Source organism: Borostomias antarcticus (assembly GCF_949987555.1).
Source record: "Borostomias antarcticus genome assembly, chromosome: 9".
NCBI lineage: Eukaryota > Metazoa > Chordata > Actinopteri > Stomiiformes > Stomiidae > Borostomias > Borostomias antarcticus.
The window spans coordinates 24300187-24316941 of NC_140242.1; the positions used below are offsets into that span (position 1 = coordinate 24300187).

Consider the following 16755-nt stretch of genomic DNA (forward strand, 5'->3'; position numbering starts at 1 on the left):
CAATGCAAATTCCGATGACAATAGCTCCACTCATCGGTCAAAAACGGTATAGCCTACTACTCTCGATGCTGAAGAATCTATTAAGATGGTATAGATAGACATACCGTAGATATTAGTATTGCTGGCCTACTATGCAGCTCTATAAAATTATGTATAAAGCATTAATCAATCAAGGTAATTAGACATTTTAAGTACTGATGTTTCAAGAGAGGAAATATGTTTGAAGTCATACTTATAAATCAAGAATGAGAGAATGAGCAAAAACATCTAATAGGTTTTTAATATTTACAGAAGAGGTAAAAATCTTGCAAACAGTTATAGTGCCTCAAAGACTTTCAAAGAGGAATGTGCTCACATATATCAGCCCAACATACTGCTTCATTGCATGCTGAGGTCAAAATAAATATGAATACACTTTACAACATACGTAATAAAATCCACAAAATTAACTATTTATAAATATAATCTGATTTACAAAAAAGATACAAAACCACAACTGAATATCGGGCTTGATAATGTGTGAGTACAATTACTTGGTATGTCATCAGTGTTCCCACTTTCAAAAGCTGTTCACTCACCCAAGGTATACATTTCCAAAAGATCATCGCTAGCGATTGGCTTTATAGATTGTCATATTCGTTGCGCAGGTGGCTTGATGGATGAGGGGGGTATTTTTTGTGGTGACATTTAAAGCAGCCAAGAGTAACTGCTGCTCACTGGGTTAAGAAGGATGCGCTACTATACCGCTAGCACCCCCCGCAGGGAACCACAGAGGCTGCATCCAGAACACATGACCCCTGTGATGCATGTATGATGGGATCCACACAGCAGGAGTCATGAATACAGCATACTGTGTGCGTGTGTGTCTATGTATGTATGTGTGTGTGTGTGTGTGTGAGTGTATGTATGTATGCATGTGTGTGTGTGTGTGTGTGTGCGTGTGTGTGTATGTATGTATGTACAGTATGTATGTATGTTAGTTGCTTTGGATAAAAGTGTCAGCTAAATGACTGTAATGTAATGTAATGTAACATCGTATAAAGCAAGATTATTCTAGCAGTCAAGCAGCATGTAGGTCTGGTATGTTCTGTAGGAGTGTGTGTCCCTGGTCTGGTGTGTTCTGTAGGAGTGTGTGTCCCTGGTCTGGTGTGTTCTGTAGGAGTGTGTGTCCCTGGTCTGGTGTGTTCTGTAGGAGTGTGTATCCCTGGTCTGGTGTGTTCTGTAGGAGTGTGTGTCCCTGGTCTGGTATGTTCTGTAGGAGTGTGTGTCCCTGGTCTGGTGTGTTCTGTAGGAGTGTGTGTCCCTGGTCTGGTGTGTTCTGTAGGAGTGTGTGTCCCTGGTCTGGTATGTTCTGTAGGAGTGTGTGTCCCTGGTCTGGTATGTTCTGTAGGAGTGTGTGTCCCTGGTCTGGTATGTTCTGTAGGAGTGTGTGTCCCTGGTCTGGTATGTTCTGTAGGAGTGTGTGTCCCTGGTCTGGTGTGTTCTGTAGGAGTGTGTGTCCCTGGTCTGATGTGTTCTGTAGGAGTGTGTGTCCCTGGTCTGGTGTGTTCTGTAGGAGTGTGTGTCCCTGGTCTGGTGTGTTCTGTAGGAGTGTGTGTCTCTGCTGACTCAGGTCCTGCGTGGCTCCAGCTTGTGTGAGAGCTGAGACAGCGTCCTCTGGTTGTCAATCACGTTCAGCTGGCGGACGTAGCTCCGAACCTCCGGGTGGTTCTTGTTAGCCTGAGATGCATCTCCACCTGGGGGGGGGGGGCAGGGGGGGCGGGGTGGAGGAAGATGCCACCGTCATTTAAAGATGATTTCACATAGTTAGAAAATAGAAGAGAATTACAATATGATGACATGGCATCACGGCAGTGGACAGTAAAAAACTCCTCTTGTACAGAATAATCGTACTTATGTTAGCTTGTAGATACAGTAATTCACTTCTAATCTAGACAGTTATTAAGCATTAATCAATGTCTTAGTTGACTTACTGAATGATTGGCTCCTGCAATATCTTACTATCCTAACTGTGTTGGCAATCATCCGCTGAAATGACATTAATGACACACAATCATTACATTAATGACACACAACAATCATATCATTAATAATGACTGACGGCAATTATTACGTGAAGACTTTGCCATGATGATTAATTGCAATTGAATCTTAATATCAACATCCTAATTCAAAGCCTTACCATTTTCTCAAAATTGACCAAACTGTCAATGAATGTCTTGTTGCCCTCGTGAGAGAAAGTCATGTCTGGAAAGAGAAAGACAATATGATATACTGTAAGAGGAACATCGTTTTCCGTTTTGAATGCCCTTGATATTCATAACTCCCTGATCTTCAAACAAAAAAATGCATTTCAATGAAATACCCAATCGCTTGATCTTTTCCTACAAGCCTCAGCCAATCCCTCTTGATCAAGCCGTGTGCACAGCTCAGCCTGGGTCATGTTAGAGTGGTGCTGTCTGCCAAACCTGTCCAGCCAGTATAAGAGCTGCCAGGTATCTGAAGACCGGAGACTCTCCTCTGTCTGGACGCGGGGACGGTTCTGTTTGCCAGTAACCAGGCCGCGGCGCGAGCCTGAGCGTGTAAAACGGGACGGAGGCTTCTGTCCCGAGTCGCGTCAGCCCTGACCTTTGATCAGCAGCGGCATGAAGGGGATGACGGGCGGCTCCAGCTTGGCCACGGTCAGACGGTAGGCCCGGTGGTTCCTGGACGGGTCCTGTGGAAACAATAACACCGCCCTGAGATCTCTCGGCGCCGTGTTAAGTGGACACATCACAGTCCCGATCACGGGCGGTGCCCCCCGTCCCCCCTCCCCCCCCCGCACCGCTCAGCTCGGTGACGAACCACAGGGGGGTGAGAATGTCGAGTTGCAATTTAATATTTGGGCAGCTAGAAACCACGGAAAACACAGGCTATTAACGACTCCTGGAGAACTACGGAGAGGAGCCTGCTTGGGCTTACCATCAAGCTTTCAAACTCGCCGTAAAACCTCTTGAACTTGCTGGGAAGTTTCTGTCAACACAGATGAAAGGAGGAATTGAACGCTGACGAGACAAGACAAGATGGAGTCTCTCTAATCTGGCAGCGGGGGCGTTTTGGACGGCGCTTGCGGCGACTCACCTCCCAGGTCTGGCTGAGTCTGCTCACAGCTGGGTTGCTCATCCCCATGACGATGGCGAAGAAGGAGTTGAGGTTCCTGTACTCCTTACAGCTGGGAAGACGAGAATAGACCGGCGATTTAGTGACGTGAACGGCAATGATGATGTGAATGTCAATAAGCCAAGCCAGGAGCCCGCTGAGGAAACCCATTCATCCTCTCTGGAAAAAATCATTACATTACAGTCATTTAGCAGACGCTTTTTTTTATTATATCCAAAGCGACTTACAATAATTGCATTTAACATAGGAAGTCGGTGTACGACTACTCACCAGAACTCCCAAGTACATCTCCTTTCTAAACAAGTGACTAAGAGCATAATCTAGTGCTGAAGCCAAAGTGCAAGAGCTGCAAAATATAAATACAATAGGTGCTTAAGAGGGAGGGTCCTGGTAGTACTTCTAGAAGAGGTGAGTTTTGAGCCTGCGGCGAAAGATGGGCAGCGCCTCTGCTGTCCTGACGTCAGTGGGCAGTTCATTCCACCACTGTGGGGCCAGGACAGAGAAGAGCCATGACCGTGTCGATCAAACGCAGGGGCCTCAGAGTGATGGGGCAGCCAGTCGCCCCGAGGTAGCAGAGTGTAATGGTCGGGAGGGGGTGTAGGGCTGGGAGGAAGAACTTCAAAATGATGTGACCTAAATTAGCCGTTTAAACGCATCAAATTCTCAGATTTGACAACTCTAGTCTAGTTGTGCACTGAGAGGGTTGAAGGTGCTGAAGAACTGATTCAAAGTGAGAGGGTTGAAGGTGATGAAGAACTGATTTCAACTGAGTGAGGGGGGGGAGGGAGGAGGGGCCACTCACTGGGCAGCGATCTTGATGAACTTCTTGATCAGTTGCACGCGCTTGCTGAGCTGGGCGCACAGACACACCTCCGTCATCACCCACAGCTGGATCTCGTTGAACCTCCGCAGGAACAGGTCCAGGTTGGCCGTCGTCTTCCTGAAGTTCTGCCTCCCAAACGTGTGGTAGATCAGCTCGTGCTAGAGGGGGCAGAGGACACAGCTAGGAAAGTGACCAACAGTGTGTACACATACTTTCAATGACTTGGCTTCTATTTTTGAACATTATAAAATGGGTAGCTCAAATCAGGTAATCTCATTGGTTCATAGTCGTGCTATATTTACCATATACCATGGCTATGACGTCTAATTCCTTTGCACAATTTAATATCACTCCACGATTCATATAGAGCTCATATACTGTAGCCTGCAACAACAAGACAGCTTCAAGCAGTTTTAGAATGTTAATAGTTCAAGAATAAGAATATCACTCTGTTGTATATCATACAAATTCATATAAACTAGAAATGGTGCTCAAAGAGTGCAGACCTCCACCCATGAATGCATTTTGTGGCTCTGTGCATGTGCACATGCATGCAAGCAGGACATGTTTGGTATTCCTACATTCGTTAGGCTGAGAGCTTTACGCCAGTCCAAACCCTAGTGTCTCGGTGACCTTCCCATGTCGAGATATGGCCGTGATTTTTCGCTCCTGAGCCTTAGTCCAAAAAATGAATGGAGGTAAATGGGTGGCTGTGTTTGGACAGCTCTGTGGCGCCCCCCTCAGGTCTCAGCTGGTGGGGGGCGGTTCGGTGCACTTTGGGCTCAAACCCTGTGTCTCTAGCGCCACCCACAGGGGGAGCTGGCGTTGTTCTAAGTATTGTTTTCATTTGTGGATCCACCCAGTGATTCGGATACACTCCAAAATGTAATGGGTTCTAAGTTGGCCCATGTTACACCCCTCCATCGAGTTTTATAAAGATCGGTCAGGTAGTTTTTGTGTAATCCTGCTAAAGAATGAACCAACCAACGAACCAACACGCGCCACCGAATACATGACCTCTTTCCCTGCGCTGTCGCTGGAGCGGAGGTAATTAATATCCAAATTATGTAATAAATGTAACACTAGCCTGTGATGAAAAAAGAAATATGCTAGCTGCTAGTGTGTATGTTGCATAGCAACTGCCTCACACTATGTGTAGGCAGCCAGGAGGGACTGTTTTATTTTGAGCATTATTACTTAAAAACTAGCCAATTTAAATTGGATGCTGTCTATTACTTTCATATTGCCATACTTGGTGACGGTTTTATAAAAGCTGGTTATTATATCAAAGCTCCTTCACTTTTCGATGGGTTGGACAACGCCCCTTTGCTGTGATATAATAACCATATACCGTGGCCTGTCATGAGCTATTGCTTAATATCCTGTATCTCATATCACGTCACCTCACATGTTCAAGTTCAAGTTTATTAAGGGACAAATTGCGTCAGGTTTACACAAGATGAATTACATACCCTTAACAATATAAATGTTAAGAGGACAGTACATTAAGCTACATTAAACTCTACATAATTTAAATGGAGGGGTATTCAGCCAGGTTATGCATTTTGATTGAGTATTCAGATCGGGGATGGTAGGGCTGCTAGTGCTCAGTTCTTGTTTTCATGGCCTGGAGCTGACTGGCCTGCCTGGTGCTACGGCCAGGAACAGACATGTTGGGGGGGGGGGGGGTTCTCTCAGATGGGAGTGTTGGACATGTTGAGCGCAGCTCCGACACAGGTCTTCCCTTCTGTCTGAGTGCCGCCAGATGCTGAGGACAGCGAGGAAGGGCTGGTAGTGATCGTACGGAAGGCCGGAGGGCCCACATACCTCATGCATGCAGCTGAAGAGCTCCCAGTCGTAGACGGTCATGTGATGGGCCAGGTCTTTGGAGCTCATCAGCTCCAGGCTGCCCGCGGTTCCTGTGGACGGCCCCTCCTGCTCAGGCAGCGGTGTCTGGAACAGAGGACAGGGTCAACACACACAGGTCAGATCCACAGGAGCCTACCCTACATGGGCTCTCACTAAACACCCAACCACACACTTCTACTGTCCTAACAATGGTTGATATACAGTACATATCAGTGACCGCAAGCAGGTCAAGATATGCACTTGATAAAATCCTAGATATGGAACGAAAAGGCACGTTTAGAAACAGTTCATAGTAACAGCAGCATGAGGCGCAGAGCTCAGAGGAGTTGGGGAGTCGGAGGTAGTCAGCTGGATCTGTTAGAAGGTGTTTTCATGTTAATTCTTTGAGGGGCGTTAACGCACCAAGGAGTCCAGCCGATCCCGGGGGCAGACGAATAGGCGGCCGTTGACTCTGAGCGTGGAGAAGACCGAAACGTCATTTGGTTTCAGGATGACTTTGTCTGAGGGAACAAGGACATCGGAGGACATGGTTAGGACGTTCATACGTCAGATATTATGCTCTATCGTTAGTTCCAAAAGGAAGCCTGTACTTCAAAACAATGCTTTATAATCGAGTCCCGCACTTGACGACAGGAGCAGATCCATTTACACTACCTCGGGATTTTACCGACTGGGGTTGCCATGGCAATCTGCTGTGTCATCAAAACTGACCCCAGCCGGTCTTTAGCTGCCCACTCTAGAATCTGGCGCAGGCTCAACCGAGCCCACACACTAAACACCTTTGATCAACTAGATTTATGGCCGGTCGTTATTGCGAACCCTGAGCCCAGAGGGCGGCGGCAGCAGCTCTGTATTTATGGTCCGTCGGTCGGCGGACGGGGAGAGCAGGTCAAACACGGGCCAATGAGAGGTGGATTAGCCCGCCCTGGCACAGCCAGCGGAATATCCCCGCAGCAAGTACCAGCCAATGGCAGCAGCAGGCTGGTGAGGAATCTTATGAGCTGGAGCCAGAATAGCAATATCCCTGCCCAGCTCCGCAGCTCTCCCCTCCTATAGTACAGTCCCCTCCACTCTCTAACACCAACACAGCTCCCAGGAAATAACCCGGCCCGGATAGTCCACTCTTTAACACGAACACATCTCCCAGGAAATAACCCAGCCCGGCTAGTCCACTCTCTAACACGAACACAGCTCCCAGGAAATAACCCAGCCCGGCTAGGCAGCTCTCCCCTCCACTCTCTAACACGAACACAGCTCCCAGGAAATAACCCAGCCTGGCTAGGCAGCTCTCCCCTCCACTCTCTAACACAAACACAGCTCCCAGGAAATAACCCAGCCCGGCTAGGCAGCTCTCCCCTCCACTCTCTAACACGAACACAGCTCCCAGGAAATAACCCAGCCTGGCTAGGCAGCTCTCCCCTCCACTCTCTAACACAAACACAGCTCCCAGGAAATAACCCAGCCCGGTTAGGCAGCTCTCCCCTCCACTCTCTAACACAAACACAGCTCCCAGGAAATAAACCGGCCGCTGATTGATGAGCAGACTAGCAGAAAAGGCTTTAGGCTGCTCTAAACAGCGGGGGGGGGGGGGGGGGGCAGCGTGGAAAGATGGCGTCTCCCGGCGTCCCTGTGATGCCGCGTCCCGTCTCACCTCCGGCCGAGCTGAGGCTGACCAGGAGCAGCTCCTCCGCTGACCCGCCCAGCTTGTCGGCCACGGCGCCGATGACCTCCGTGACCGAGGCCGCCACGGGCACCCGGATGGTGGTGTAGGTGTGGTCGCTGCAGTAGACCTTGAACAGGACTGGGGGCAGGGGGGCAGAGGAGAGAGTCCATCAGCAGGAGCTGGGGAGCACATGTCTGCTGATTAGGGGTATGACCATACACTCATCTCACGATACAATACATGAAATTGCGTTCACTACGAGGTTCGATACGATGTGATATTATAACAATATTTTTAACAAAACTTGAATGATGAATATATGACTGGAAAAATTTTATTCCAGAAATACAAAATGCAATAGTTCCATTTTGTAATGTTTGTATAGCACTTTTCTGTTAGTTTTTTTTTTTTTTTTTTTTACCGCGATACAGTTTTTCAACTTAACGATGCATACTGTTGCGTTTTATCTTGTGGCACAATGTCTTGTCACACCCCTAATGCTGATGATAAGACACTACATGCAGTGTTGGTGGTGGTCGGTTCAAGTCGTCCAGCCTGGTGTTTATATAATCCAGCCTATCCCACGACGGGCTCACATACAGGTCTGCACTGTGGAATTACTCACTCTCATCGCTACCTCTGATTGGCTGACGTCTCTGCAGCTTCTCGTCTCCCATGCTGAACTGTCTCAGCAGGATTTTTTGCTGGAACACAACAGACAGGTGAGTTTATTCAGGAGAACAGAGCCCAGTGTGAGCCTCTGGTGAGAAGAACCAGGGTGTTTAATTACCTTTTTCTGAGATGATTTGGCATCGTCGCAGCTGGAAGAGAAATCAAAGTGAGATTCAGATTTAGATTAAGATTTGATTCAGATTAGAGCAAGCTGCAGCGATAGCAACCATACCTAAACATCTATGAGCCTTTCTATTCACCACACACACACACACACACACACACACACACACACACACACACACACACACACACTTACTAGTGTTTGACAATCTTCTCTAACTCTGGAAGCTGATCCTTCAGAGCAGGAATTGTGCGGGCGTCTTCGGTGACTGACATGAGGAACTCCTGAAACACAACATATACGTTACAGACAATCCCTAAAAAACATTATCTAATGTAACATGAGATAATAATAAAATATTTATTGGTAAATTGCCAATGGACTGCACTTATATACCGCCTTTCTACATTAACGGACAAAGCGCTTTACAATGGCTTCTCATTCACCCATTAACACACACATTCACACACCAATGGCGGCAGCTGCCATGCAAGGTGCTACCCTGCTCATATGGAGCAATTTGGGGTTCAGTGTCTTGCTCAAGGACACTTCGACAGGTGGACAGGAGGAGGCGGGAATCGAACCATCGACCCTGCGGTCATTGGACGACCTTCTCTACCTCCTGAGCCACAGCTGCCCCCTTCGCTAACGTTACTATGGTGTTGTGAGTGTGTGAGGTTGGGGTGACCTGTAGGAAGTTACTATGGTGTTGTGAGTGTGTGATGATGTGGTGATCTGTAGGAAGTTACTATGGTGTTGTGAGTGTGTGAGGTTGGGGTGACCTGTAGGAAGTTACTATGGTGTTGTGAGTGTGTGAGGTTGGGGTGACCTGTAGGAAGTTACTATGGTGTTGTGAGTGTGAGGTTGGGGTGACCTGTAGGAAGTTACTATGGTGTTGTGAGTGTGTGAGGTTGGGGTGACCTGTAGGAGGTTACTATGGTGTTGTGAGTGTGTGAGGTTGGGGTGACCTGTAGGAGGTTACTATGGTGTTGTGAGTGTGTGAGGTTGGGGTGACCTGTAGGAAGTTACTATGGTGTTGTGAGTGTGTGAGGTTGGGGTGACCTGTAGGAGGTTACTATGGTGTTGTGAGTGTGTGAGGTTGGGGTGACCTGTAGGAGGTTACTATGGTGTTGTGAGTGTGTGATGATGTGGTGATCTGTAGGAAGTTACTATGGTGTTGTGAGTGTGTGATGATGTGGTGACCTGTAGGAGGTTACTATGGTGTTGTGAGTGTGTGAGGTTGGGGTGACCTGTAGGAGGTTACTATGGTGTTGTGAGTGTGTGATGATGGGGTGACCTGTAGGAAGTTACTATGGTGTTGTGAGTGTGTGAGGTTGGGGTGACCTGTAGGAGGTTACTATGGTGTTGTGAGTGTGTGAGGTTGGGGTGACCTGTAGGAGGTTACTATGGTGTTGTGAGTGTGTGAGGTTGGGGTGACCTGTAGGAAGGAGAGCGAGGTGTCCTCCTCCTGGAGGTGCTCTCTGTGGACAGCAGCCCACTGCAGCACCAGACGCAGGACGCGGCGCTTGGAACTGAGACTGTAGTCCCGCCTCTCCTGCTCCGAACCCTGCGACGCCTGGGAATGGTAGCTGCAGGGCAGTTAAAGACTTACCCACATACCTGATCATTATATTCTGTGTGTGTGTGTGTGTGTGTGTGTGTGTGTGTGTGTGTGTGTGTGTGTGTGCGTGTGTGGACTGGGTGTGTGTGTGTGTGTGTGTGTGTGTGTGTGTGGAGGGGGGCTGTATGTGTGGTGTGTGTGTGTGTATGGACTGCGTGTGTGTGTGGGCTATGTGTGTGTGTGAGTGTGTGCGTGTCTGTGTGTGTGTGTGTGTGTGTGTGTGTGTGTGTGTGTGTGTGTGTGTGTGTGTGTGCATGTGTGTGTGTGTGAAGTATGAAGTGTGTGTGTGTGTGTGTGTGTTTTAGAGACAACTCTAAGGATATTGGGCCATGAGCACCGGGCATAGCTGGCTGTTGGGCATGAAGACACAGTGCATGAGCAAAAAATCATCCAGCACTGGATCTGTAAAAGAGAGAGAGAGAGGGAGAGAGTGAGAGAGAGAGAGAGAGAGAGAGAGAGAGAGAGAGAGAGAGAGAGAGAGGAAGAGGGGGAGGTACGGAGGGAGTGGGGAAGGCAGAAGGGGAAGACATTGGTAGATAGAAAGCAGAGAGAGAGAGAGAGCGAGAGATCTGTAATGTGAGTGTCAGAGCAGATGAAAGCATGGCCAGGCCTCCAGGCCTGCTGTTCACCGTCTGTCTGCTCACACAACCAGGCCTGATCTCATCAGCTCCGCCCTGCTGCCCTGTGACCGTAGACACGAACCAACCAGGCCTGATCTCATCAGCTCCGCCCTGCTGCCCTGACCGTAGACACGAACCAACCGGTCAGCAGCACAGACCAGGCTTCGCTGAGGAGACAGAGGAGGGAGTCTAAACAGGACACAATGAAAGGAAATTACCTCAGAGGTCTGTCTGAACTAAAAAAGCCCGACGTCCACGGCGGCAGTGATGAATGACATGAGTTGGGTAACAGAGGGGGCGGTGCTAACCTGACGCGCGCCAGATGGTTTGGTTCACACAACCATCTGGGAAAGCTTGGTTGGAAACTGTTTGGAAAAGGGCAGGGACTTTCAAAACTACTCGGCAGGTGCTTGGATGAACCCTGTTGATCGCGAGTGAATCAAACTCTTGGCGAAGCCTGTCGTGTGAAGAGCGAACACATCTTTTCCACAGAGACAAGTCTTCGTCGTTCTTCATTCTTCTTCGCTTTTCTTTCAATGAAGAAATACTCTGCAGTTCAGATATAACTGATGTAATAACAGCATCTACGCTAACCTCTGCCACTGTTGTTTTGGACCAAACAGATGCTTCTCGCTGTCGTCACACCTAAACCCCGCCCGGCGTAGCTGCTAGCATTTCCTCAAAAAAACGCTGATTGGCCATTCATTTTCTGATAGTGCACAAACGGATCTCTATTGATCTTTGCCAGACTGATGTGTGGAATGAATGGGGATGGTCTCGCGAGGCTAGGGCGGGGCAGCCATACAGTACCTGGCTCTGTGAACTGAGAATCCAATCTCATCATCTCTAGGAAGTGCTCCAGAATCTTGTCCGGTGTCCCTGACATCACAGTGTACCTAGAACAGCACAAGAAAACAATCTTCCAGCACAAGAAAACAATCCTCATTAACCCCGTCTTGCCGGCAAATTTTTATAAATATCTAAAAAATCTTCACAAATTAAAAAAAACAAAAAAACATCTAAAAATCTACAAAATTCCAACACTTCCTGAAAGCTGAGAAACTTAGATTTCTAGTAATATAGGAAAACTAAAAAGTTTAAGCAAGGTGTCCTGGGTGGGTGCCAGTGTTCGCTGACACAACCCTCGACTGGGCTGTGTCCTTCAAATGCGTGTAAATGAGTCTGTGATTAACTTCATTTGATAGCAGTCACAGCTGCAGTGCAATGGCGGGTGTCCTTGTCTTGATGGAAGGCCAGGGGGGGGCTGTGTGAGTCTCAATGAGGGAGGACATGGGAGGGACAGCCTCTCCAACAGGACGACCGACACGACACCTCTGGGCTTGTTGTGATTGTGGGCCGCAGCTCTGCACCCTCCAGGTGGGGAGGAGAGGAGCTTGACACCCCGCACACTCCTCACCTGTTTTATTTAACCTTTATTCACTCAGGCAATCATAAAGAACGAATTCTTATTCACAACGGCGGTCTGGGAAGTGACAAGAGCCACTTAAGGGGAAGTGGAGGTTGGCTAGGAGATTTTTTTTTTTAAAAGCAGTGTGTGAGCGACAGAGTTGATTAGAGGGCCACCCCGGCGGAGTGCTCCGCGACCGTCATTACTATTAGTGTGTCTGTCTCTATTACGGCAGCCGTGGGTCAGCGACGGCAGCCTCCATTAAGCCTCTGAGTCTGCAGCCTCGCGCCGGGCCAGAGGCCGGGCCCTTCCTGCCTGGCAGCACGCCGCACAACAAGCACCGTCCTCAGGAGAGACTCACCCACACTTTACACTCTCCCTTCCCTCTCTGCATATCTGCTCAGGAGAGACTACTTCACCCGCTACTTTCAATGTCTTGTTACATCTGCTGTCAAGCAGATACACAGCACCCATCCTCCATCTGTATAAAGGAGGAGGGGTTGTACTTGTAGTCTGGCCTGTATAAAGGAGGAAGGATTGTACTTGTAGTCTGTATAAAGGAGGAGGGGTTGTACTTGTAGTCTGTATAAAGGAGGAAGGATTGTATTTGTAGTCTGTATAAAGGAGGAGGGGTTGTACTTGTAGTCTGTATAAAGGAGGAGGGGTTGTACTTGTAGTCTTTATAAAGGAGGGGTTGTACTTGTAGTCTGTATAAAGGAGGGGTTGTACTTGTAGCCTGTATAAAGGAGGGGTTGTACTTGTAGCCTGTATAAAGGAGGAGGGGTTGTACTTGTAGTCTGTATAAAGGAGGAGGGGTTGTACTTGTAGTCTGTATAAAGGAGGAGGGGTTGTACTTGTAGTCTGTATAAAGGAGGAGGGGTTGTACTTGTAGTCTGTATAAAGGAGGAGGGGTTGTACTTGTAGTCTGTATAAAGGAGGAGGGGTTGTACTTGTAGTCTGTATAAAGGAGGAGGGGTTGTACTTGTAGTCTGTATAAAGGAGGAGGGGTTGTACTTGTAGTCTGTATAAAGGAGGAGGGGTTGTACTTGTAGTCTGTATAAAGGAGGAGGGGTTGTACTTGTAGCCTGTATAAAGGAGGAGAGGTTGTACTTGTAGTCTGTATAAAGGAGGAGAGGTTGTACTTGTAGTCTGTATAAAGGAGGAGAGGTTGTACTTGTAGTCTGTATAAAGGAGGAGAGGTTGTACTTGTAGTCTGTATAAAGGAGGAGGGGTTGTACTTGTAGTCTGTATAAAGGAGGGGTTGTACTTGTAGTCTGTATAAAGGAGGAGAGGTTGTACTTGTAGTCTGTATAAAGGAGGAGAGGTTGTACTTGTAGTCTGTATAAAGGAGGAGAGGTTGTACTTGTAGTCTGTATAAAGGAGGAGGGGTTGTACTTGTAGTCTGTATAAAGGAGGGGTTGTACTTGTAGTCTGTATAAAGGAGGAGGGGTTGTACTTGTAGTCTGTATAAAGGAGGGGTTGTACTTGTAGTCTGTATAAAGGAGGGGTTGTACTTGTAGTCTGTATAAAGGAGGAGAGGTTGTACTTGGTGCAGTGGTTGCTGCTGGGGCTCTTCTCCAGGACCAGCACATCCTGATCATGCTCCTTCAGACGCACTGTGTTGGCCTCCACGTCCTGGATACACACACACACACACGAGCATGTGGCCACACAAAGAAACAAACAAATACACAAACACATAAACATAACATCCATAACATCAGTTACTCTGAAAACAACAAAATTGGGTACAAACCATACTTAACTTCACAATTCGCAAATATTATAACTCATACAAAATACAATTACATGCTTTTCTTTCCATTACAAACTAACAGTACAGTAATGTGAACTCTGCTGAACTCAGCGCACTATAGGCCTAATACACCCCTCTGAAAACAGCCATTATGACCCCCTGCTGGCCTCCGATGGTTCCCATGCAGGGGCAGCGTGACCTTACGCCCGCTAAGCGGGTGGGATTAGCCAGCCTGTCCCTCTGACAGGAAGAACCAGCAAGTCAGCAGTCTCGTCTGCACAGAGCCAACAGGGAGCCTCATCCGCAGAGGGGGCTGCCTCCCAGGATCACACAGATAAGCACCCCCGCTCTGACGGAGGACAGTCAGGGTGCTGATGTCAGACCCCAGCCGGAGCAGAGGGCGCGTGGACCAGCCTGATGATAGAGAGGACTGAGACAACCACCAGCAGCTGGGCGGGCATTCCCCTCTAGGACAGGTATACCAGACACCTGACTCCACTGAGCACCAATGCTGATCATAGTGTACTACAATACCCTCCCTTCCTAATGTGAGCTGACACTATTGCAGGTGCACGTGAATATAACTGTAATGACAAACCTCCGCCAGCAGAGGGAGATCAGTGCTTTTCATTGAACCCTCTGTGCACACCAGAATCAGAACCAGAATCAGAATCAGAATTAGAATCAGAATCAGTTTTATTGCCATGTAGTTGTCTAACACTGATGGAGACAACATAAGACAGGGAGCAATGACTAGATGGGACAGTGCAAAGACAAGACAGTGCAAATGAACAGTGCAAAATACAAAATGCAATATACAAAATGGTGTGTGATAAATGTATATACAGTATGTGTACAGAGTGTTAATGTGTGAGCAATGTTTTGTATATACAATATGTGTGCTGTTGTTTTTTGTGTGTGCAGTGAGATCCTATGTACAGTACAGTCAGCGGTCATGTGCAAGTAGTGCAACAGAGACAAAGCCAGAGGGGGAGAGTCAGAGGGGGGAGAGTCAGAGAGGACAGAGTCAGAGAGGAGTCAGAGAGGACAGTCAGAGAGGACAGAGTCAGAGAGGACAGTCAGAGACAAGAGTCAGAGGGGACAGAGTCAGCAGGGACAGAGTCAGAGAGGACAGAGTCAGAGAGGAGAGTCAGAGGGGACAGAGTCAGAGAGGAGAGTCAGAGGGGACAGAGTCAGAGAGGACAGAGTCAGAGAGAACAGAGTCAGAGAGGACAGAGTCAGAGGGGACAGTCAGAGAGAACAGGGTCAGAGAGGACAGAGTCAGAGGGGACAGTCAGAGAGAACAGGGTCAGAGAGGACAGAGTCAGAGAGAACAGAGTCAGAGAGGACAGAGTCAGAGGGGACAGAGTCAGAGAGAACAGGGTCAGAGAGGACAGAGTCAGAGGGGACAGAGTCAGAGGGGACAGAGTCAGAGGGGACATAGTCAGAGAGGAGAGAGTCAGACACTGTCTTGTTGATGAGGCTGGTGGCCGTGGGGAACAAGCTGTTTTTGTGGTGTGAGGTCTTGGTTCTGACGGAGGGGATCAGAGAGATTGTGACCGGGGTGGGAGGGATCACAATCTTTCTAGCCCACTTCAGGGCCCTGGAGGCGCGCACACACATGCACACACACACCCTACCTTTTACTGCGTGTTTGTTTGTGTGTGTGTGTGTATTTATAGTATCACCACATGTGTTTTATTACAGCCAGCGGTGCTGGGCTCCTGTTTATAGACTCACCCTCAGGATCCTGTTGAAGTCCTCCTTGTCGACCCTCAGGAAGTGACAGTTATCCTCTCGCAGGACAATGGAGGCTGCTCGGGGGGAGTCATTGACCAGGGCCAGCTTCCCGAAGTCATCCCCCTCATGCAGGGTACAAACAACCCCCTGTGTGAGACGCAGCATGTGTGAGGCATGAGGAGACGATGCGCTTGAAATGACTAACTGTACTGTCATATGTATAGCTGTTTCCACCCAGGGTATAGTGTGAGTTCTTCATGTCTTATTTACTGCGCGCTAAGCTCTGCGCAACGTTTAATGCCGTTACTGTGCGAGATGAGAAATTCTGATGAAATTGATTCTGAATCTGATGAGTTGTATTTTTTTCTCTCTCAAAAAGTTGCTTACCTTTCCGTAGATGACAACGTTGACAGAGCCCTTTAAAATAATGTACCATGATGTCCCCTCCTCACCCTGGTTAAACACTGGAAGAGAACAGTGTCTGAATCATAGAATGCTCTATAGCCTACCCTACCTAGCCTGGTACGACCATCCCGTTCTCGCGAGCTCACATTCTGTTTCACTAACGCAGAACGCTCTGGCCTTCGCCTCCTTCAGAGCGATTATGCCAAAATCCAGACCATACCGGACCAATCAGGGACTGCATTTTAACTGCTGTCCCGCCCCACAGTGGAAAGCAGCCCCTGATTGGTTCGTGTCCCTGCCGCTCGCTAAACAAACATGGCGGCTCCCGAAGCAACAAGTGGTAACGTTAACGTTAGAAGAATAAACGCAGCTATAAGTGCAGTTATTGCAGAAATAGACTTAATCACAACACTTAAACAAGAACAAGAGTATGCACTAGCGGAGTTTCTCGGTGGAAAAGACGTATTTGCCGTTCTTCCGACTGAATTTGACAAAAGTTTGCTGAACGCTGATTGGCTGAAGGTGTTTGTCTGTCAAGGCAAGTACCCCCGCCGACATAATCGCTCTCTATGGGGCGAAGGCCAGACCGATATAGCAGAGCGAAGCAGTGAGCTGGCTAGATCGGGATGGTCATACCAGGCTATACCCTACTACCATGCCACCAAAACAGACTTGCACCTCAGTACATCTATAACTTACAGAAATAGAACTGAGAGACACACACACACACACACACACACACACACACACACACACACACACAGGATCAGATTATTGATGATAATATGGCATTGTCCTTCACCCTCAGTGAAATGCATCTCTGAAGCAATCATGGGAGCCGGCTGTAATCAGACTGTACTTACAGACGGTTCCTGCCTTGGCGTGGGACTCGAAG

The 16755-nt window shown here is 48.2% G+C and overlaps 1 protein-coding gene across 1 annotated transcript in view; it reads right to left on the reverse strand.

Annotated features, from left to right (window-relative positions):
* Nucleotides 1–1406: 1406 nt before the first annotated feature.
* Nucleotides 1407–16755, reverse strand: part of rapgef4a (Rap guanine nucleotide exchange factor 4a) — a gene marked incomplete at its 5' end in the record, with an annotated part of 51364 nt that continues 36015 nt past the window's right edge. The window contains 21 exon segments of the mRNA XM_084443416.1: nucleotides 1407–1736; nucleotides 1974–2028; nucleotides 2183–2247; nucleotides 2629–2716; nucleotides 2962–3012; nucleotides 3121–3211; nucleotides 3962–4140; nucleotides 5810–5935; nucleotides 6254–6351; nucleotides 7503–7652; nucleotides 8140–8218; nucleotides 8305–8335; nucleotides 8506–8594; nucleotides 9749–9899; nucleotides 10255–10333; nucleotides 11362–11447; nucleotides 13474–13487; nucleotides 13490–13594; nucleotides 15456–15602; nucleotides 15843–15919; nucleotides 16724–16755. The exon segment at nucleotides 16724–16755 is cut by the window's right edge and continues 29 nt beyond it. Coding sequence (XP_084299542.1) covers nucleotides 1609–1736; nucleotides 1974–2028; nucleotides 2183–2247; nucleotides 2629–2716; nucleotides 2962–3012; nucleotides 3121–3211; nucleotides 3962–4140; nucleotides 5810–5935; nucleotides 6254–6351; nucleotides 7503–7652; nucleotides 8140–8218; nucleotides 8305–8335; nucleotides 8506–8594; nucleotides 9749–9899; nucleotides 10255–10333; nucleotides 11362–11447; nucleotides 13474–13487; nucleotides 13490–13594; nucleotides 15456–15602; nucleotides 15843–15919; nucleotides 16724–16755 — 1921 coding nt within the window. The 3' untranslated portion in view covers nucleotides 1407–1608.